Genomic DNA, 24,253 nt, shown 5'->3' with positions numbered 1-24,253 from the left:
AGCTGCCATCCAGTCAGCCCCAACTCATGACAACTCCATGCACAACAAAATTAAATGCTGCCAGGTCCTACCCCATCTTCATCATCAATTGTGGATTGGACCATTGTGATCCATAGGAGTTTCATTGGATGATTTTCTGAATTAGATCTCCAGCTCTTACTTTTTAGTCTGTCTTGGTCTGGACGCTCTAGTGACACCTGTTGAGTAATCCAGAAATCCCCACTGACAGATAAGGTGTATTGACTGGGAATTGAACCCAGGTCTCCCACAGGGAAAGAAAAATTCTACCAGTGTCCTATGGATATCTTTGGGGGCCATTTTTATGCCTAAAATAACAAACTCAAACCCACTGCTGTAGAGCTGATTCTGATTCATAGAAAGCCTATAGGACAGAGTAGAACTGATCCATAGGGTTTTTGAGGTTGTAAATCTTCACATCAGCTTTGATAATAGCAACCCTGTATAAGGTTTCTGAAGCTGTAAGTCTTTACCATGGCGTGACTGGTAGAATCAAACAGTTGACCATGTGTTCCAGATAAATGAATGAGACTATTTTGCTCTGAGCATTGTGCTCTTTTAAAGAATTTAATCTGTTTAGAGAAACAGACTCTGAAAACAGAAAATGAGGCTGGACATTTAGGTTTAAGGCAAATCAGTAATAATCTCCTTTGTTGTCTAAGACAATGTTATATGAGGTGCCTGTCTAATGGTTGTAATCATAACTGTCATCTTCTTATTACTCACTTAAAAGCCAGGTCCTCAAAGGGGATCCCACTTCAGCTTGAGTTAGTGTTTCAGGAAACCAAATAGTCTCCCAGTAGGACTTTGCCCTACTGTTACCCTCATTTGCTATCACAGAAACAGGGTGTATGTAAACACTTTTATAGTAGTGAGCAAATCATTTCTATGGAAATTCATCATCAGAGATATGTGATACATATTTTGGGGCCACCCAAAGAATCTTAGAACATGAGTCTTGTCTCAGTTTTTCTCAGAAGCCTTATTATCTGTTTCTGAGAAAGTGACTCATGACATGTTTGCCTGTCTAGCATAGGCTATATGCTATTATTGCCATTATTTAAGATGTTATTGTCATTGTTGGGTGCCACACCAGGACTCCTTTTACTACACTTGTCAAATTTGTGTCTTTGAGGTTGCAACAAATCTACTTTTAAATGGTTACTGCTCAAGGTTTCCAATCTGTTCCCTGGGATGCAATTATTGATAAATTCTACATAGGACCTTTGGTAGTGTAGTGGTTATGAATTGGGCTGTGAACCACAAGGTCAGCAGTTCGAAACTACCAGCTGTTCCACGGGAGAAAGATGAGGCTTTCTGAGATTTACAGCCTCGGAACCGACTCCACGGCATTTAACAAAAACAACAACAACATATAGGACCTTAGAGTCCTGGTGTGGCACTGTAGGATAAGCACAGGACTGCAAGGTTTGTTTGAACCACAAAGTTAGAGGTTCAAACTCACTAGTCACGCCTCAGAAACCCTATACAGGGTTGCTATGAGTCAGAACCAACTCGATGGCACTTAACAACAAACAACGATATATAGGGCTTTGATGATGCCACTAGTCAGCAGATAGCAGTACCAGAAGAAAGACCTTCCCCCCATCTTCCTCCTAAGAATGGTGGTGGTGGATATGTGCCATCAAGTTGGTTCCATAGTCACCCAGTATAGGGTTTCTGAGGCAATAAATCTTTATGGGAGCAGAAAGCCTTATCTTTCTCCCAAGGAGAGACTGGTAGATTCAAACTGCTGACCTTGAACTTAGCACTACCTGGGCTCCTTCCTCCTAGTAATAGAAGGAAGAAATTAGAGGAGGGAATGAAACTCTCACCCCAATATAATGAACCACACCTAGGAATTCACTGGTCTGGTGGAGATTCAAGGACAGGAAAAACTATCTTATTAGGGAAATTTGCTGGTCTTGTGGTTTTTAAGTTATGTCTTCCAGGACAGAAAAACTACCTCCTTAGAACCAGTTCCAATTGGGCCTCCACGTTTACGCAGACAGGGCAATGTTCTCCCCCAGATGACTCCAGAACAATCATTCACTGGAAGGACTCCTGTTTTAAGATAAACCAGAACACTCAGAGCCATTTCAGAAGTGAGGCCTGTACATCAGATGTCTGTCCCAGAATGACTCAGCAACCTAATCCCCTAATTTTGGCAGGGTAGGGAAATTCCCCCTAAACCTGGAACAAGGTCTTCTTAAAAATGTTCCTGTTCCTTTTGTCAGGGAGCTTGCATTTGTCATTAGATTGTGCATTGCACCTTGTTTGTACAGATAATAAACCCATTTCCTCTTTCACTAGCAAATGGTTGGATTGGATAATAGGATAGGACTAGGACCTGAATATGTAGGGTTACAAATTTAGGCACTTATTATCAGTAAAGGATTTTGTGACACTTGCCCAAGAAGTGCAGAGGCCAAAGGGCCATGTAGTTGTGAGGCCAAGGACAAGTGATACTGCAAAATGGTCCTGCTCTACTTCTAACCTCAAGAAAAACCAATTACTTAGAGAGAGGGATATGGTAAAGGAAGGAAAGCTAATGTATATTGGAGGGACTGCCTCCCTGAGGAGAAAGAGGATTTATAGGAATTGAGGGGATGGGGTGGAGATCTGAAGACTTTCAGGAACTTGTTTATTATTCTGCTTAATTCAAGTTATGCTGATCCCTGGAGGAACTTCTTTATTCCTAGAATAGCCCTTGGATGGGTGTTAGCTACTGATAACCCTCAAGGAAAGTACAGACCAAGGTTAGCAGTCATGACTTCTCTGCTTGCAAGACGGAGTCACTTTAGTCAGTTGTAGCCTCACCTGCGGTATGGTTGAAAAGAATGGCTCCTGCTGTATATTGCATAGTTTCTGACCCTGCATTGTACCCGGTCAACTTCTCTAATAAACACTATAATTGTGAATACTGTCTGTGAGTTCTGTATGGCATGGCAATGGATTATCAAACCCAGCAGAAGAGTAGAGTGCCATGGGAGGGCCGATTGGTGTCAGGATACGATAAAGAAGATTGGAGGATGGAGGCATGTTTGACCTCTGCTTTATAGGAATCAGCCTTGAGTTGATGATTCTCTTCCTTCCTGCTTGTGAAGTCAGAGGAGGTCAGATACTACCTCCCTGCCATTTTAGCAGACAGACATATAAATCAATGAAATGGAATTGAAATCCAGAAAGAAACCCATGTGTCTATAGTAAGCTGCTTTTTGACAAGGTTGTCAAAACCATTTAATGTGGTAACAAAGAACCACAAACTTGGCTGTTTTCTTTAAAACAACAGAAATTCATTTTCTCACAGTTCAGGAGAGATTAGAAGTCTGAAACCAAAGTGTTAGCAGCTCCCTGCTCTCTCTGTAGATTCTAGGGGAAGAGCCTTTCTTTGTCTCTTCTATATTCTGGTGATCATGGGTAGTCCAGGGCTTGTAAGTGTTATCAGTCCAGTCTGTGCCTCCATTGCTTTTCCCTGTGTGTCTTTCTCCTCTGTGCTTCTTATAAGGACACCAGTCATACTAATTAGGGGCCACCCTACTCCAATTTGACTTCATGGTAACTAAATATGTCTGCAAGCCACTATATCCAAATAAGGTCACATTCATAGGTATCAAAAGATTTTTGGAGGATGCCAATCAACTTGTTTTATTTTAAATGATTCGTTCTGGCATCTTTCTCATTTTTGCCTTTGCTTCTCTCATCTCAGCATTGTATATTCAAAGGGATATACCCATACTCTGGGTTCTAATGCAAGAACCCAGATCCAAGAGGAATGAATAAGGGAGAAGGCCAGTAGGCAGAGAGCTGTTTGGGGAAGTATGAATTCAGGAGGCAGAAAGAGACTAAAGAGAACTTAAAGTTGTTACATGACATATACAACTTAGAACGAGGTTGTTTCTCACTGATATGGGTTCCAAAACATCTCAGTGGATAGTTGGAGACTCAAAATTATTTTCATATCTCTCATAATTATTAAATCTCTGTTGAATTCTTGGGGAAAATTCCTGGGTATCTAGTCTGTTTATTCCTCGATGACTATGAATATTTCACCTTTAAATATAACCACACTCCAACTTAAATATCTTTGTCTGACCAACATAGCCCATCATAGATTACCATTACTTAAGATGTCACTGTTGCTGTTGTTGGGTGCTGTTGAGTCAGTTCTGACTCAGTGAGACCTTATGCACAACGGAAGGAAATATAGCCCTGTCCTTTGCCATTCGCACAATTGTCACGCTGGAGCCCATTGCTGCCACCATGGTGTCAATCCATTTCATTGGAGATCTTCCTCTTTTTCACTGATCCTCTACTTTACCAAGCATAATGTCCACCTTCAGGGACTTGTCCCTCCTGGTAATATGTATGAATTATGAGAGACAAAGTCTCGCCATACTGGCTTCTAAGGAGCATTGTGGCTGTACTTCTCCCAACACAGATTTGTTTATTCTTCTGGCACTCCATGGTACTTTCCATATTCTTCTCCAACACCATAACTCAAATGCATCAAGTTCTCCTACTGTCTTCCTTAATCATTGTCCAACTTTCACATGTATATGAGTCAATTGAAGATACAATGGCTTGGGTCAGGCACACCTTAGTCCTCAGACTGATATCTTTGCTCTTGAACACTTTAAAAAGGTCTTATGCAGCAAGCATCATTTGGTTTCTTGGCTGCTGCTTCCATGAGTGTTGGTAGGTGATCCAAGAAAAATGGAGTTTTTGACAATTTCAATCTTTTCTCCATTTATCATGATGTCATTTATTGATACAATTATGAGGATTATTGTTTTCTTTACACTGAGTTGCAATCCATGCTGAAGGCTGTGGTCTTTGCTCTTAATCAGTCAGTATTTTAAGACCTCATCACTTCCAGAAAACAAGATTGTATCATCACAGGTTGTTAATGAGTCTTCCTCTAATCCTGATGCCATGTTCTTCTTCATATAATCCAGCTGCTCAGATTATTTGCTCAATAAATAGATTGAATAAGTATGGTGAAAGAATACAGCCCTGCATATATCTTTCCTGATTTAAAATCATTCAGTATCCCCTTGTTCTGTTTGAATGGCTGACTCTTGGTCTACATACAGGTTCCTCATGAACACAATTAAATGTTCTGGAATACCTATTCTTCACATTGCTATCCACTGTGTCATGCTCCACACAGTCAAAAGTCTTTACATAATCAATAAAGCACAAGTAAACAGCTTTCTGCTACTCTCTGCTTTAATCCAAGATCCATCTGATGTCAACAATGATATCCCTAGTTCCATACCCTCTTCTGAATCTAACTTGAGTTTCTGGCAGTTCCCTGTTGAGGTACTATTGCAGCCATTTTAAAAGTATCTTCAGAAAAAATTTTACTTGCATGTGATATTAATGGTATTATTCTATGATTTTCACATTCCATTGGGTCACATCTGTTTGGAATGGGCACAGATACAGGTCTCTTCCAATCAGTTGGTCAGGTGTTGTTGTTAGGTGCCATCGAGTCAGTACTGATTCATAGCGACCCTATGCACAACTGAATGAAATACTGCCCGATCCTGAGCCAACCTCACAATTGTCATGCTTGAACCCATTGATGCTGCCACTTTGCCAATCCATCTTGCTGGGGGTCTTCCTCTTTTTCTCTGACCCGCCACCTTACCAAACATGATAGTCTTCTCCAGCAACTGGTCCCTCCTAAGAATATGTCCCAAGTATGAGAGACGAAGTTTGGTTATCCTGGCCTCCAAGGAGCACTCTGGCTGTACTTCTTCCAACACAGACCTGTTGGTTCTTTTGGCAGCCCATGGCACTTCCAATATTCTCCTCCAACACCATAACTTAAAAGCACCAATTCTTCTACAGTCTTCCTTATTCACTGTCCATCTTTCACATGCCTATGAGGTTATTGAAAATGCCATGGCTTGGGTCAGGTGCACCTAGGTCCTCAAGCTGACATATTTGCTCTTCAACATTTTAGAAAGGTCTTGTGCAGCATATTTGCCTAATGTAATATGTCGTTTTGCATTTTCTTAACTGCTGCTTCCATGAGTGTTAATAGTTGATCCAAGAAGAATGAAGTCCTTGATAATTCAATCTTTTCTCCATTGATAAGAATGTTGAGTTTGTTGAAAGATTTCAATTTGTATTCCCTCAATTCCTGGAGCCTTGTTTTTTAACTGATGCCTTCAGTGCGCTTGGACTTCTTCCTTCAGTACCATTGGTTCTTGATCATATGTGGCTGTTGGGTTTAAAACCATGATGATGGGTGACCCTGCTGGTATTTAAGATACTGGTGGCATAGCTTCTAGCATTATAGCAACATGCAAGCTACCAAAGTATGACAGACTGCCAGACAACTGGTAGATTACTTAAGATACTCACCTGAAAATGTATTGGTATTAATAATTTAAGAAAAGGCCTACATCTTGCAGACTGTATGTCAGGGAGATTCTCTGCCTTTAACATCAAATAATCTCATACAACCCCTTCCCATGTCTTAGAACACTGTTCTGTTCCAGCCAAGATTATTTATGATTTCAGTCCAAACTTGGTTCCAATTAAATAGGAATATTTAACAGTCTCTGCAGATAGGTCCAAGAATCTTCATTGAGTGAAGACCTCTCCCATCTATGTCTATGGGCGTGTTGTTATTTATGAGTGGACTTCAAAAATTTGTGGAAACATGGAATCAAAAGAGAATGAAATGTTTCCATGAGCTTTTTGAAGTCCCCTCATATTAAGAAAAACCTTTAATACAAGTAGGATTTGCTCATCCTTTTTAACTGAGGTGACCTAAGTACTTCCTCAAGCATGACAAATGCTAAGTGACGCTCACTGCCATGTAGTCGATTCTGACTTATAGCGACATTATAGAACAGAGTAGAATTGTTCCTTTAGGTTTCCCGAACCATAAATCTTTACTGAAACAGACCACCTCATCTTTCTCCCGCAGAGTAGCTGGTGAATTTATAGTTAGCAACCCAACATTTAACCCATTGCCCCACCAGAGCTCTCAAAGTTCGTATACATGGGTTAAACTTTACATGAAGTCTGGTAAAAAGAAAAATAGATTCATGAAGGAACACTAAATTTATTTAAAATCTATTGGCTGATTTCCTTAGAACATATAAAAATATCTATTTTGTAGGTCTGATTGCATAAAACTTAATGAAAAAAATTCATGTAAAAAACAAATGATCAGAACAACTCCCACAAATAGTTTTCCTTTATTTCTCAACTTCTTTTTTCTGTATTTCCTTGTTTCTGAAGATAATATATGTATTTTAATAATAAACTCTAGCCCACTACATAAAGTATTCTGAGTTGCATCTCTTAGCTTCCCTACTGTATATTCAAAAGGCTCAGTGCCATTAACCTATTTGAATGAAGTCAGATCTCTATCGCATCTTTAGGGAGAGTGGCTTACCAGTTTCTGAACTTCCTGACCAAAGGAAGACAATGAATGTATATGCACATAATAGTGCAAGAAAAGCCTCAAGATAGGAGTGAGCACTTCTTGTCCTAAGGTTCTAAAGAAGGTGGTGGGATGTAATAAAGTGAGAAAACAGGCACTAAACTGATAAGGATGGCTTTGGAAGAAGTAGACAGCTTCTAATGAAAGAAGAGTGAAATCATACCAATTTCAGTACTGAAATAGGGAAAGATTTTAAAAATTAAAAAAAAACGAAACTAACCAGCCTGGAAGTCTTTTAAAGAATAAGAATTGGTTCCTGTGAGATATGGGAGAAATGCAAGGAATCACAGAGAAGATATGAGATTTAAGGGGGAAAAGTAGGGAATTGGAAAGTACAGTTTACTCTGGATGAGTTTTGCCTGAATGTGTCTTGGGTTTCAGGTTACTATCTGATCATTTGTTCTGAGGGAATTTCTGTGGCTTCTTCTTGATTTCCCAATTAACCATTTTAAATTACTGTTTGCTCAGGGGTTGGTCTCCACGCTATTCTAAGTATCTTAGGGAACTATTTTCCATGGCCCCCAGTCAGTAGGTCATTAGAATGCCGCACATTTGTCTTGCTGATCTTACAGAGAAAGAAGTCTGGTGGTATCAGGTGAAGGTCTGTTCTACTGCTGTGGTTTCCCTCACGCTCCTCGGTGCCTGCTTCATTGTCATCTGTTTGGGTAAGTTCTTGCTTGAAATGAGACTGACTTTGGTTCCCTTTCTCAATCACATTTTCTGAAGATGTCCAAAAAACATAGTTCCTTCTTTCATGTCATAAAATGGTAACCTTTACTGGGAATACCATCTTTTTTATGATATTAGTTATTATTATTTCTTATTTTTGATAACTGGCTATTCTTTGCCTGGTCCTACCTAGTTGCGTTTTCTCAACTGTAATCATGATCTCATCCCTGTGTGTGTGCTGGTTGTAGTTACCATGTAAGATACTGTTTCTCACTACCAGTAATGTTGATCTGTTTGATTTAAAAAACCCTCAATTGGGAACGGGTCCTGGTGTGGCAATTTATGATAAGCATTGGACTGCTAATCACAGAGTCAGCAGTTTAAACCCAACATGCTTGGAAACCCTATACAAGGTCACTATGAGATGGAGCCAACTTCATGACACACAAAAATAACAGTAACAAGCTAACCACAAGGTCAGTGTTTCAAACCTACCGCAGGTCCTCAGAAACGCAATACAAGGCCACAATGAGTCAGAACCAATTCGATGGCACTTAACAACAACAATTGGGAATGAGATTGTGAGGATGGTACATTAAATTTCCTTCTCTATATTTTTCAATTTACATGCTACTAGAGAAAGACTTTGCTGTTAAGTGTCTTGTTGAATCATAGCCACCTTGTAGGGTTTTCAAGTTCTGACTCATAGCTACCTTGTAGGGTTTTCAAGAAGCAGCTGGTGAATTTGAATCAACACCGACCTTGCAGTTCAAACCAACCAGTGCTTATCCTACAGTGTCACACCAGGACTCCAGAGACAGACTACTAGCATGTGAATTGTGCATTAAAAACAAAAACATATTACTAATTGAGAGTCACTCTTTAAAACATTTTTTTTGGTTTATTTTAAGTGAAAGTTTACACAGCTAATTAGCTTCCCATGTCATCAGTGTTATTGTTTCATGATGTGGTGGTGGTAGTGAGCAGTGAAATCGGTTTCAACTCACAGAGACCCTGCATAGGATTTCTGAGGCTGTAAATCTTTACAGGAGCAGAAAGCCTCATCTTTCTCCCGCCGAATAGCTGGTAGTTTCGAACGGCTGACCTTGAGGTTAGCAGCCCAACTCGTAACAACTATGCTATCAGAGCTCCTTAAGTTTTGTTTTTTTAATGTTTTTTTTTTTTGAATTACATGATAGTTTACATGGGAGAACATTAGCTTTACATTCATCCTATCGAATATCATTTCATTGCCATGGTTGCAATCCCCTCCATGCATCATCAACCAACCAAAGGGTATACCCTGCAAGCCTGTCCCCCAGTTGTGAGCACCCAGCCCCTCTCCCACTCTGGGTCTAGAGTTCCCAGCCACTCCATCTCTCCACATCATCGACTCTGCCTACATCTCTGTCATCACTGTTTTTCTGGGTAGGGTCCCGCACTCCGGTCTTCTCCCTTGATGGTCCCAGAGACCTCCACTGGTGGACTGCAAAGTCAACCACTCCCCTCGTTTTGCTACAAAATGTCTACCTTTACATTTCCAACCCTCACCATCAGTCCTGATAATATTTATTCACTATTGTACCACATGAGTGCTAGCCACATCTCTTTTCATCAGTCCCACCCAGACAAATTGGATACTACTCAGTGGAGATTTTCCCTTCCTCTGTGCCCTCTGGATCTAGACTCCCTCTTGAAAGATTGTAAGCCAGTCACTTCTTGCCTTTGTAGCCCCCCATTTTGGGAAGCCAATGTCCAAGTTGCCCATCCCTCCCTGTCTACCCTGTGTATTAAGGGGGTAGGAATGACCCTTACTATAAAGATTTGTTCCTTCTTTTGAGCTACTGCATCCATAGATGTAGGTCATCTCCTTAAGTTTTTAGTGGTTACAATTTTCCCAATGTGTTATCATTCTCACTATTTCTATGGATCTAAATTCCCCGCCTCTCCTTGCCTTCAGAATCTTTGTGTTACTGACAGCTTGGTCTCATATAGTTGATTGTTTCAGGTGCACATTACTCACAGCTGATGCTTTTTTATAAGCCAATTTGTCTTAAAGGTGATCTCCAGGAGTGCCTTCAGCTCCAAGTTCAAAATGTATCTTAAGAGTATAGTCTCTGGGGTTCCTCTATTCTCTTAGTCCAATAGGTCTAGTCTTTGTCAGGAATTTTGTTTTACATTTTTCTCCCACTCTCTTTGAGACTTTCTCTTATGTCCCTGATCAGAGCAGTTTGTAACAGTAACTGTCAACTTGTTCTTCTGGTGAATTATTCTTACCAGTTATTTCCTCATCATCCTCACCACTCATTCAATTAATCACAGAGTCCAACTGTGGCACTATGGGCTAACGCATCAGACAGTGAAGTCGCTTAAACTGCAAGGTAGGTGGTTCAAGCTCAACAGCTACTCCTTGGAAACCCTATACAGGGTCGTTATGGGTGGGTACCGACTCATCGGTACTTAACAACAACAGTAAATAGCATTCTTCTCCCTCTATGGTTCAGAATTAATATTTACAGGATTCAGATCAGAATAAAAGGATCAATTTTATTCATGGTAAAACTGAATTGTGAAATGTGGTGCTCCCAAGTCTAAGCCTGCCCTCAACGAGGGACAGTTTGGTCAGCCATGTCCATCCAGGACCAACAACAGTCCCCACAGCATCCTTAGAGGACCACAGAGGCAAGCTGCACCTGAGAGGCATATGGGCTCCATGTTGCACAATTTCTCCTATTTCACAAACAAAATAACTCATTCTCCATTTACCTGGAATTAACCAAACTGCAAAGTTTAGAGGGCACAGTTGACTTCAAAAGACCACCCTTCTGAAACCAAATACAAGTTCAAGGAGTTTAGTAAATCACCTTCAGGCTTGTTAATTCACTGTAAGGACCAGTGTCAGTTTACCCAACAAGCAAGTAAGCACAGGCTCACTTGTACTTCCTCACTAGTTTGTAGTGAACACTTTCACATGAGTCTTACTACATGTTTGAACATGTAAAACTTTTCATTACAGATTAGTAAGTAAGCGCAGTTAGACCTGTGCTTACTGGGTAATTTGACACTGGTAAAGACACACAAGTGTGGTGCTGTAGGACAAGTACTGGACTGCTAGCCAAAAGGTTGGCGGTTCAAACCCACCAGCCCATCCTTGGGAACCTTGTGAGTTGGAACCAACTTGAAGGCACTTAATAACAACAACAAAGACTCATAGAACTCACTGAAAGATAGAAGCATTTTTCAAACCAAAAACCAAATCCACTGCCATTAAGTCAATTTCAAACTCATAGCAATCCCACACAGGGTTTCTAAGCCTATAAATCTTTAAGGAAACAACTACATCTTTCTTTCTTCCTCAGAGTGACTGGTGGGTTTGAACTGCTGACCGTGTGGCTAACAGACCAATGCCTAATCCACAGTGTCATCATTATAACAACAGTTGCAATTTATTACAAGAAAAAGATTCCAATTAAAATTAGCCAAAGGAAGAGAGCCACCAAGGGTTGTCTAGGGAGTTCCAAATGCTAAGGTTCCATTGTACTCTTTCATGTCATATAACCCGTTAACCTTCCAGGATCAATGTGTGAAGATGCACATTAAGGATACATATGGGGGTCCTGTCACCAAGGAAGCGTGGCCACCATGGTCAGAGCTTGTACTGGGGTGCCATTTTATATGCAGGAGTCCCTGGTTGTGCAAATAGTTAAACACTGAACTACTAACTAAAAGGTTGCTTGTTCAAATCCACTCAGAGGAATCTTGAAAAAAAATCAAACGTGGCAATCTGCTTTTGAAAGGGTACAGGTTTGAAATTCTAGAGCCGAAATTTCTTCTGCTCTGCAACACATGGTTTTAGCATAAGTTAGAATTGGTTGGCTTTACCTTTTTTTTTTTTTTTTTAGTTCACAGGCATGAATCATTGATAGATTGCCCAATGGTTGATCTCAGCATCTAGGTCAGCTGATATTTATCACATAGTTTATCTTTCTGGCTGACCACAGCCCCTACCCTGTGACTATCAACTGTGACCTGCCCTACCTTAAGATAAATTGTGGTCAACCTCCAACCTAAACAAAGAGATTACCTCTCAGAAACTTCTCAGAAGAAGGATAAAGACCAGATCTTTGGGAAAATGCAGAATTCTTTACCAGAATAGGAGGAGAAGAAACAACAAAATTTTCCTCAATACTACCACAAGAGATTGGAATTTACTGGGGTTTTTTTCCCCCTTTTTGACCTAGGGTAAGAATATGGGAAGAAAAGACTGATTTGTTCTTTATTCTTACGAAACTTTAGTTCCTTTTTCATATTTGCCTTAAAAGTGGTACAATGTAAGTTCATTAGTAAAGTCAGTTCTTATTGCCAAGCCAATCTGTCAAGTCAGACTTTAGTGGGCCAGAAAAACTTCTAAATTTTTTATTTACATGGACCCTATCAGTATGCATTTTGGGAAATTTTAATAAAAACAAAAAACCAGAGAAATAAATTCTAAATGCATCTTCCAAGACACTTTTAGAAAAGTCAAGTTTAGATGATGGTGTTGTTAAGTGCTGTCAAGTCAGTTCTGACCCATAGTGACCCTGGGTTTCTGAGGAACAGCTGGTGAGCCTGAGCCACTGACCTTGCAGTTGAAACAGCTTTGTAGTCTGGCACATTAACCCACAGCACCACATCAGGACTCCTTGGATGATGGTAGTTCGAATATATTTATTTTACCCATTTTTGTAAACCAATAGAAAATTTCCCATTCACTTATCTGTAATCATGTATAGCTGTAATTATGTTTTATAATAAGAACATAAGAAATAAGATAGAAGGCATTGTATCACTTTAGAAAATGTATTTTTATTCATATAATTTTTTTTTCCACAAATATAGTTTACTTGGATTTAAGGAAAAACTAAATGGCAACATAAAAAATTTTTAAATCATCCCATTTATTTTGGTAAACATTGTGATCAAAGTTTTCTCTTTTTAATGAAAAAAGAAAGGTATATATTTCTAAATGCTAATTGGTCCAGCAAGTAGCATATAATTTTTTTTGTTTTTGGAGGTGGAAAAATAATAAACATTAGAAAAAGTGAAATAAAAATAATATTGCATATAGTATAAAAATTTCATGATCTGATTGATAAAATAGTTTATAATTAATTTGTTGAATGATACATGATAAATTTAAAAGGAATTATATAATATTTGTAACTGCATGCTTTATGCAATGCAAGTTGAAGAATTGGAAAGTCTCATGAATTACCCAAGTCATTTAAAAGTTACAGTATCTTTAAGCTGTACTGTTTCAGTTATTCAAACATAATTTTCCTTTCCTTCACTGACACATCCTAGAAATGAGTATCAAAATACCTGAAAAGAAGTACTTACAATTACATAATGAAAAGTCTCTTTTAATGTTTCGTGTTTCTCATCAAATCTCTTTGCTCTTACCACATACTCTTTCTCTAGATCCAGTTTTACATTCAGCAAATCATATAGCTTTGCTTCATTACAATGATTGCAATCCCATGAACCATCAGTTAACAGTTATGTGTGGCGCTGTGGATTAATGCGTCAGACTGCAAAGTTGTTTGAACGCAAGGTTGGTGGTTCAAGTTCACTAGCTAGCTGCTCCTTGGAAACCCTATCCAGGGTCGCTATGGGTCGGAATCGACTAGACGGCCCTTAACAACAACAACAACAAATTCACTTAGAGTCCTGCTGTGGTGCTGTGGGTTAATGTGCTAGACTGCAAAGCCATTTGAACTGCGTGGTTGGTGGTTCAAGCTCACCAGCTGCTCCTTGGAAACTCTATACAGGGTTACTAAGTGTCAGAACCGACTTGATGGCACTTCAAAACAACAACATTCACTTAAATATTACATTCTTCCCTGAGTCATCCGCTACCTCGTCTTTCCTATATCACCAGTGTTAACATGTGTCTACTCTCTAGACCATGAATAATTTTCCCTCACCTCTTCCCCAAACCATCATAGATTGTTTCTTTTACTAAGACAACCTTTTCTTTAACTTTTTACACCAAAGGAGAAGATTTGAAGCAATGGAAGCACAATTGGTAAAAGTCAATCTCTATAGAGGTATTTGGAGAGCTGGTGAGGCACTGCAGGATAATGCACTGGACCATAAGGTTGGTTTGAACTGCAAGGTTGGTGGTTCAAATCCACCAGCTGCTCCTTGGAAACCCTATACAGGGTCACTATGAATCAGAATGACTCGACCGCACTTAACAACAACATAGAGATATTACATAAATATACTTTAAATAACACAAATATTCTATTTTTATAAAGTGCAGCATTGACAAACAATCTTTTAAATAACCTGATGAAATGGCATCTATTGTTTGGGAGTAACAGCAGAGTTCATTTTGTAATCGTATACAATTCTTAGTTATAAAGTAGCTTTTAAAACAAAAATTGTATTTTAAAAAATTCCTAAATGGGATATTATGGCCCTCTTCCCAATATAGGAAAAAGCTGTGGCTGCCCAAAGAATTGGATAGTATTTAATACCAGCTGTTACTGTATTTCTTCTGAATTTAAAATTTGGAATGAGAGTGACAAGAACTAGTCTGGCATGGGAGCTCATCTGCTGGTGAGCAACACTAAGGAGGAACAGGTATTTTCTAATAAGCCATCAGGAAGCAGGAGCCCTGTCTCAGGTTTGTACATGTATTCTGTCTGAGAAGAGGATTTTATCGTTCAGGATGTTGGTGGGGTTGCAATAGGCTTTTAGGAAAGTAGATAGCCTTTACATTCTATACCTTCTTCCTGCTTTAATAAAACCATCCCCAAAGGAAATTAGGGACATTTTAAAAATGACATGTAGGAGTTAGTGGAAAGACGAGAAAATTCCAGTTTGAAATATCAGTTGGTTCTTTCAACATGTAAATATATACCAGTAACTCTTTACCAAAGAAGATATATTAAGTGGAATAGAAAAATAAAGTTGAATCTTGAGAAACACAATCAACAATGAGAAATGAAGTTAAAGCATCTCTGAAGTGATGAAATGAAAAAGGATTTAATCTGTGAACTTTTTTTTTTTTTTTTAGTGATGAAATGAAAAAGGATTTAATCTGTGAACTTTTTTTTTTTTTTTTTAGTTTTGTGCCAATTGTTTTCTTCTTACTTTTTAAAAAAGTTTTTATTGTGAATTAAGTGATAGTTTACTTGGGAGAACTCATTGCTTCATTGCAATAATTACAATTCCCTCTGTGTATCATCATTCAACAATATTTGCTTCTCTTCCCTCTGGTTTTTTTTTTTTTTTTGAGGGGTGGGGTGGAATGTGTACACAAAAACACTAAGGAATATACAAGCATTTAAACAACCAAAGGGCACATTCTGCAAGCCTGCCTCCTGGCTGCCAGCACACAGCCTTTCTCTTTTCATGAGTCTGGAGTCCTCAGCTGCTCCCTCTCTCCATGCCATCATCTCTGCCTCCATCTCTGGTGTCGCTACTTCTCTGGATAGGGTCCCACATTCCGCTTGTGCTCTTCTCTCGTGATGGTCCTAGGGTCCTCTGTTCCTGGACTGTAAGATTAACTACTCCCCACTTTTTGTTACAAAACTTCTACCTTAATAGTTGTGACAATTGCAATTAGTCAGGATAACAATTACTCACTATTGAATCTTAAGAATCTTATCCCCATTTCCTTTCACCAGACTAAACATTGTTTCATGTATAACATTGAATACCATTTCTTAGAAAAGAACAGTGGGATAATGAGTATGCGATTAGAATTCAGTGCTATTATGGTTAGAAATCTCTCCCATATCTTCCTAAGTGATGTATTTAATGTATTAAATGATGTCTTTAATGGTGCCCTGCTCAGCCACAGAAATCCTGTGATCATGGTCAGGAGCTATGTGACTTGCCCTGGTTCCTTGGTTCTTTTCTTTTCTCTATAGACCATAATAAGAAACCAGTACAGCTAAAGTACTCTAAAGTCTGTTAACCTTTTCTTCTCTCAGAAATTACTATTACAGTACCTGAAAGCAGTATGTGCTTACTAGGTGGGACTGTCAGACCCAGAAGGGAAGGATCAGTGGCAGTGTGTAGACCAGTTACCATACAACAAAAGTGTCACATGAATACAGAATCCTAAATGCTGTACCATATGGGGCCATTTCCACCACTCGGCTACTAAAACCCAACAACAAAAACTACTTGTCTCTTTTCTTTTTAAATTTAGATCTCTTTGACACTGAAGTGTGCTTTTAGCCACACTTGTATCTCTAAATAAAACAAAAAAAGCATGCCTTTTAAAATAATGATAATAAAATTTAATATTTTATTATAATTAAAGCAAAAATACTAAATTCTGATAATCTAATAACTCCTTTTTAGGTACTTTTAAAATAACTTTAAAGTATTTTAGAATACATTACCACTTTTGATCCTCATTCCAGCTGTGTAAAACACATGATTATTACTCAATCCCCACATTTTTAGATAGGAATTTGAGACTCAGCAAAATTAAATTACTTGTCAAGATTGGTTGGTTGGTTATGTGCCGTGGAGATGGTTCTGACTCATAGCAACCCTGTACAGGGTTTCCAAGGCTATAAATCTTTACGAGAGCAGAAAACCTCATCTTTCTCCCGCGGAACAGCTGGTAGTTTTAAACTGCTCACTTTGCGGTTCGCAGCCTGACACGTAACCACAGATCCAGAGACCTTAACTTGTTCTCCAGACTTCAAAAGTAGTACATAAAGAATAAATTTTTCAGGGGGAAATCTTCATCACTTAAGGAAATCCTACAGGCTTAGAGTCCTGGTGTGGCACTCGCTGCAGGATAATGTGCTAGACTGCAAGCCCAGTTTGAACCATAAGGCTGGCAGTTCAAACCCATCAGCCACTCCTCGGAAACCCTATACAGCATCACTATGGGAGGAGAACATTAAAAGTACCATGGACTGCCAAAATAACAAACCAATCTGTACTGGAATAAGTATAGCCAGAATGCTCCCTGGAAGCCAGGATGGCCAGACTTTGTCTCTCATACTTCAAACATGTTATCAGGAGGGCCCAGGCCCTGAAGAAGGAGATTGTGTTTGGAAAATGGAGGGTCAGAATAAAAGAGGAAGACCCCCAACAAGATGGACTAGCGCAATGGCAGCAGCAATACGCTCAAGCTAAGCAATGATTGTGAGGTTGGCACAGTACTGGGCAGTGTTTTGTTCTGTTGTACTTAGGGTCGCTGTGAGTTGGTGCCAACTCAATGGCACCTAACTACAATAACATCAGCATTCACTCAATAAATAGAAAGCATCTGACAGATAGAGAACATTTACATACCTGGTAGTGACATAATAGGGGAAGTATTGAATCCCATAGGACTGTGTGGCAGAGACACAGAGCACAGGCTTATAAGGTAAGAAAGAGGAGAGGAAGGACAGTATCTTTCTAGACAAAGTAATCTAGGAAAAGGAATGTGTTCAAAGTTCAAGAGATGAAAGACTGTATCTACAGGAAATGTAGCATGATATAGAGGAAAGAGTTCTATTAAGAATTTCCATGTATATCCTGAGGGCTAATAGGACCAGTGAGAGGTTGTTTAAAGCAGATTTACAAAGTGGCCTAGAGCTAGAATGGAGGCAGGCAGACAGGCCCAGGCTATGTATCATCATGGACTGCACATAGGTAGTCCTCACCTATATACTCAAAGTTAATGAGACTGCTTTTTTTTTTTAGTTTGGAAGATAGAAGACATAAATCAATTTTTAGGCCTTTCTAAAACCTCTCCAGAATGACAGAAGAAATAAAATCATATTTACAAGGACAAAGATTGTTGTTGTTGTTAAGTGTCATTGAGTCAGTACCAACTCATAGTGACCCTCCACTTTATCAAACATGATATCCTGATAATGTGTCCGAAGTATGAGAGACCAAGTCTGGCCATCCTGGCTTCCAAGGAGCAGTCTGCCTGTACATCTTCCAACACAGATTGGTTTGTTATTTTGGCAGTCCTTAGTACTTTTATTACTCTCCTTCAACACCATTACTCAAAAGTATCAATTCTTCTATGGTCTTCCTTATATACTGTCCAACTTTCACATGCATATGAGGTAATTGAAAATACCATGGCTTGCATCAGACACACCTTAGTCCTCAAACTGACATCTTTGTTCTTGAACACTTTAAAGAAGTCTTGTACAGCAGATCTGTCCAATGCAATATGTCATTTAATTTCTTCACTGCTTCTTCCATGGGTATTGATGGCTGATCCCAGCAAAATGAAGTCTTTGGCAACTTCAATCTTTTCTCCATTTATATGGATGTTGTTTATTGGTCCAGTGATGTGGATTTTTATCTGCTTTACATTGAAGTGCAAACCATATAGAAGGCTGTGGTCTTTGATCTTCATTAGTGAGTCTTTTAAGTCCTCTTCCCTTTCAGCAAGCAAGATTGTATCATCAGCAGATCCCAAATTGTTAATGAGACTTCCTTCAATCCTGAAGCCACACTTTTCTTCATATAATCCAGTTCCTTGGATTATGGGCTCATCATACAGATTGAATAAGTAAGGTAAAAGAACAACCCTGGTGCACACCTTTGCTAGTTTTAAACCATTCAGTGTTCCCTTGTTCTGTTCGGAACAAGGACAGAGAAATCAGCAGAAAGGAAACACTAGCCAAACACTGTAAACAGGAAAGCCAATAGATGACTGTTTATTGCCATGGCAATCCAGAGAAAACGAAAAGTAAGCCTGGAAGAGTGTAATGACCAGCAAAAAACCCCATCATTTTGGGCTGAAGTATTCCAGAAAACTGCTATAACCGGAGATACTAAAAATCGCAGGCTGAAAATGTCAATAGGTAAAGTAATATAATCTCTTTATATTAAGAAGTGATACAAATTTCCTTAACATGATAAAATATACCCATATTAACCCAGGAGTGCAGGGTGGTGGGTGAGAAGAGAAGAATCAGTAACAAGAATAACTAGATTTCACCAAGTTGCTCTCTATATTCCCCATCCAACCCAACTAGCACCAGCCATACTCTAGCCAATTTATTGCCTGGATTTAATTTAGGAAAAGGGTGAAGCACCAAACCAAAAAGACAGATAGTATTATTATCCAGTTTTCACAGATGTGAAAACTGAGGCACTCAATTTAAGTGATATGCTGCTTAATGTCTTATAACTAGTAAGTAGCAGAGGCCAGGGTAGAAGCCAAGCAAATTCTCTCCATGTCTATGTTCTTAACCATTACTGAATAGCTTGTTGTTATTGTTGTTGTTTCATATGGTGGTGGTGATGGTGGTGTGCCGTGGAGTCAGTTCTGACTCATTGCGACCCTGTATAGGGTTTCCGAGCTGTAATCTTCATGGGAGCAGAAAGCCTCATCTTTCTCCTATGGAACAGCTGCCCAACTCGTAACCACTACACTACCAGAATTCCTTCCTGTTTAATATGGAAAGGATAAATAATACTCAGAAGGAATGTGTCATTAAAGAACAGCAATAAATTATGGCAAAACACTTAACTATCTAGTTCCCATATCTATAAAGAAATCTGAAATGTATGAACTAAGTAAAGAGACTCCGAAGAGCAAAGGAAGAAATTAAATATGATCTTGCAAAATGGTAAAGCTGAAAAAAGTGTGGGCAGACCAAGGAGATACTATGAAATTTAGAGAAAATAAACAAAGATGAACTAGGACTCCAATGTCAGTGATTAATAGGAACTTAATAGATCATCTCAACCTCACAAATATACTCAAACTCTATTAAGCTTAACAGTACAAAGCTGAGCATCAAGTTAATTGATTCAAATCAGGAGGTTGTTAGGTGCCGTCAAGTCAACTCTGATTTATTTTAACCTTATGCACAACAAAGTGGAAGACTGTTGGTCCTGTGCATGGTCTCAGTTGTTGTGTGACAGCGCATTGTTGTGGCCACTGTGTCAATATATCTCATTGGGGGTCTTCTTTTTTCTGACCTTCTACTTTAACAAGGATACTGTCTTTCTCCAGGGACTGATCCCTCCTGGTAACATGTCCAAAGAATATGAGATGACGTCTCACTATCCTCACGTCTAAGGAGTGTTCTGACTGTACTTCTTCCAAGACACATTTGTTTGGTCTTTTGGCAGCCCATGGTACTTTAAATATTATTTGCCAAATCCGTAATTCAAATGCATCAATTATTTTCCAGTCTTCTTTATTAATTGTGCAGTTAGTTCTGATTCATAGTGACCCTGCACAGGGTTTCCAAGGCTTTTAAATCTTGGAAGCAGAAAGTCTTTCTTGGGGAGCAGAAAGTCTCATCTTTCTCCTGTGGAGCAGCTAGCGGGCTCAAACGGTGGATCTTGTGGTTCTCAGTCTGGTAGTAGTAGTTGTTGTTAAGTGCCATCAAGTCAGTTTTGACTCACATCAACCCTGTGTAGGGCTTTCAAGGAGCAGTTGGTGAGTTTGAATGGCCGACCTTGTAGTTCAAACCAACCTTTTGGTCCAGTGCTTTATCCCACAGTGCCACACCAGATAGAGAATCCTAAAGCTGGGGTATTGGCTAATGACCACTTTAATATCAATGTGGCCTTTTTGCCATCCCCTAAAAACTGAAATGGGTATTGGAAAAGAAAGCCAGAATGCTCTTTAGAAGCCAAGATGGCCAGACTTCGTCTCTCATACTTTGGACATATTGTCAGGAGGGCCCAGACCCTGGAGAAGGACATCATACTTGGTAAAGTGGAGGGTTAGTGATAAAGAAGAGGACCCCTGATGAGATGGATTGACACAGTGGCAGCAGCAATGTTCTCAAGCATAGCAGCAGTTATGAGATTGGCTCAGGACCCAGCAGTGTTTCATACTGTAGTGCATAAAATCACTATGCATCAGTACCTACTCAAAGGCACCTAACAACAACAAAAACTGAAAGGGTCAGGCTCTGAAGCTTTTAGGTACTTAGATATTGTCCAGCAAGGAAAAGGAGTCTGGATGTGGCACTGTAGGTTAATGCGCTGGACTGCAAGTTCGATTTGAACCACAGGGTAGGTGGTTCAAGTTCACCAGCTGCTCCTCAGAAACCCTATACAGGGTTGCTATGAGTTGGAAGGAACCAAGTCAATGGCACTTAACAACACAACAGCAAAGAGAAATGTGGTATCCAAGTTCTGCAATATGCACAAAGTTGCCCAAATCCCCCTTAGATGTTTGTGTGTGTGTGTGTTGGGAACATGGTAAGATAGGATAGTTTCTGATCTCTTGGAGTTAATAGTGATCTCTCCTATGTTGTACATCTGAAATATCTAACTGAAGACTGTGCCTGGGGTGATAGCTCTTTAGAAGCTCTGTGCCCACCATCAGCAAAATGTTCTAACTAAAGAATGTTGTCTTCAGGACAAACTTCTTGAGATTTAGAGCAGACCAGTAAATAATTAAGGTAATCTGGTAGCATTGTTGTTGTTATGTGCTGTGGACTCGGTTCTGATTCATAGCCATCCTGCACAGGGTTTCCGAGGCTGTAAATCTTTACGGGAGCAGAAAGTCTCATCTGTCTCCCACGGAACAGCTGGTAGTTTTAAACTGCTGACCGTGAGAGTAGCAGCCTGATTCGTAACCACTACACTACCAGAGCTGCTAATCTCAAGGTCAGCAGTTCAAAACCACCAGCTGTTCCATGGGAGAAAGAGGAGGCTTTCTGCTCCCGTAAAGATTTACGGCCATAGAAACCCTATATAGGGTTTCAAGCAGTCCTGGTGTGGTGCTGTGGGTTAATGCACCAGACTGCAAAGCTGTTTGAACTGCAAGGTTGGCAGTTCAAGCTCACCAGGTGCTCCTCAGAAACCCTATACAGGGTTGCTATGGGTCAGAACTGACTCAACAGCACATAACAACAATAATGGGTTGGAACCGACTCCATGGCCCCACCCCCAGTAAATAATTAACATATTCTAATAAAGTGGATTCATCTGCAAATTGTACAGGTTGTATGTTGTTTTGTTGTGCTGTTCTTGTGATCCTGTATAGGGTTTCTAAGGAGTGGCTGGTGAGTTTGAACCACTGACCTTGCAGTCAAGTGCTTCTCCTATAGTACCACAGTATATCTTCATATAAAATTTGGAGACAAAAAAAAAAAAAAATGTAGAGGACTCAGTGAAGCTTGAAGACTTCACAGTTCAAATGTATCGCCAATCCTTCCAAGTAAAAGCAAACAAATATTGGTTACTGTAATGTGCAGGGATGCTGAAAAATGCACCTGCAAAAAAACCACTGTAAAGTGAGAGGCTTCCGGGGTTATTGTGGATTATGAATTACAAGAAATCTGGGAAGCTCAAATGGTTAATTGCAAGTTGTTGTTAAATGTTCTTGAATTATTGGAGTAAAACCTTCTTTTGCCTCTCAATTTAAACTGTACAGGGTGATTTTAAGTAAAAGTTTGATGGTATTAACTACAGTGCCACAGCAGACCTTTCTCTGTAAATATATGGGATTAATGGCAGACAGGAAGGCACCATTGTCAATTAAAAATTTACAAGATTCCTCATTAACTTGAATAATTGATTCTCCTTAGGGATTTAAAAGGAAAAGCCCCTTCATACTCATCTATTGAGTTTTTTCTAATGGTAACAAGTCCTGGTTACACAGTGGATTAAGAGTTGGGCTGCTAACCCAAGGTGAGCAATTCAAACTCAGTAGCCACTCCTTGTGAGAAAGATGAGGCTGTCTGCTCCTGTAAAGATTTACAGTTTCAGAAACCCTATACGGCAGTTTTACTCTGTCCTCTATGGTTGCTATACATTGAAATCAACTCAACAGCAGTTCTATTTATTAATCAATCCAAAAGAATAAATATTACATGAGACCACTATTGTAAAAACTCAGGAAAAGGTTTTCACACTAAAAGAAACATTCTTTCATGGGTCCTGTGGGTGGGAGGGATGGGGGAGTAATTCACAGGCTAGAGGATGTTGTTGTTAAATGCTGTTGAATCATCATAATGAACAGGAAAAGGTAAAATCACTCACTGCCCTCTCTCCCAGGAGACAAGCTAGAATGTTAATCAGGTCACTAAATGGGACCAATCCCCCTGGTTTCCCTCCTGTCCTCAAACAGGTCAGCACCCTAGCCTCTCCCCAACTCTGACCCCATATAAGCCCATGTTGCCCTCCATTTGGTGCTCAGAATCTGGAGAAATTAGCTCCTCTGAGCCAGCCGGTTTAATAAAATCTGAAACTCTCCTTCACTTCCCCAAGTGGCCTTTGGTTTCTCCGAGGACGGATCAAGAGCTGCAGTGACACGCTCAAATCTAAAACTGCTGTAACATTAGTGACCCTGTATAGGGCTTCTGAGGAGCAACTGGAGGGTTTGAACTACCAACTTTGTGGTTCACAGTCCAGTCCTTATCCTACCGTGCCACACCAGGGCCAGAGGATAGACACTTGGGTTATGGGGGAGGCAATATAGAACAAGAAGGAGCTTGGTAGAAGATAACGAACGCAGGGCAAGGCACAGGTAGCCATGCAAGAGTTAGAGGGGATAGAAGTGAATACTGTTACTACACAATCCTGCAATAATTGTGATCTAAAAGTAGATACATGGATAGATACACAGACTAAATGGGTGTGGGAGGAAGAGTTGGAGTATAGTCACAAACATATAAAGGTTTTACAGAGGATATTTATACATGGGTATTTCCCTTTGCTGAAAACATATCCAGCGTGTTGTTGCTGTTGTTAGGTGTCCTCTAGTCAGCACAACAGAACAAAACACTGCTTGGTACTGAGCCATCCTCCTAATTGTGAAGCTTGAGCCCATTGCTGTGGTCACTGTATCAATCCATTTCATTGGAGGCCTTTCTCTTTTTTACTGACCCTCTGCTTTACCAATCATGATGTCTTTCTGCAGAGACCTATCCCTCCTGATAACATGTCTAAAGCATGAGAGACAAAGTCTTGCCATGTTGGTTTCTAAGAAGCATTCTGGTTGTACTTCTTCCAAGACAGATTTGTTTGTTCTTATGGTAGTCCATGGTACTTTTCATATGTTTTTGTTAAGTACCATAGAGTTGGTTCTGACTCATAGTGACCCTGCACAGGGTTTAGGAGGCTACAAATCTTTATGGGAGGAGGCTA

General features: G+C 39.7%; 1 protein-coding gene across 1 annotated transcript; it reads left to right on the top strand.

The window, feature by feature from the left end:
• The first annotated feature begins 7,483 nt into the window (after positions 1-7,483).
• CLEC4C (C-type lectin domain family 4, member C) lies at positions 7,484-16,266 on the top strand. Its single transcript, XM_006878341.1, is given in 4 exon segments — positions 7,484-7,520; positions 8,062-8,154; positions 14,640-14,788; positions 16,147-16,266. Coding segments are annotated over 4 exon segments (399 nt in total).
• Positions 16,267-24,253: the final 7,987 nt, after the last annotated feature.

This window comes from Chrysochloris asiatica, unplaced genomic scaffold, assembly GCF_000296735.1.
Source record: "Chrysochloris asiatica unplaced genomic scaffold, ChrAsi1.0 scaffold00328, whole genome shotgun sequence".
NCBI classification, from domain to species: Eukaryota; Metazoa; Chordata; class Mammalia; order Afrosoricida; family Chrysochloridae; genus Chrysochloris; species Chrysochloris asiatica.
The sequence above is the reverse complement of the archived record's forward strand: the minus strand, read 5'-3'. Positions and strand labels throughout refer to the sequence as shown.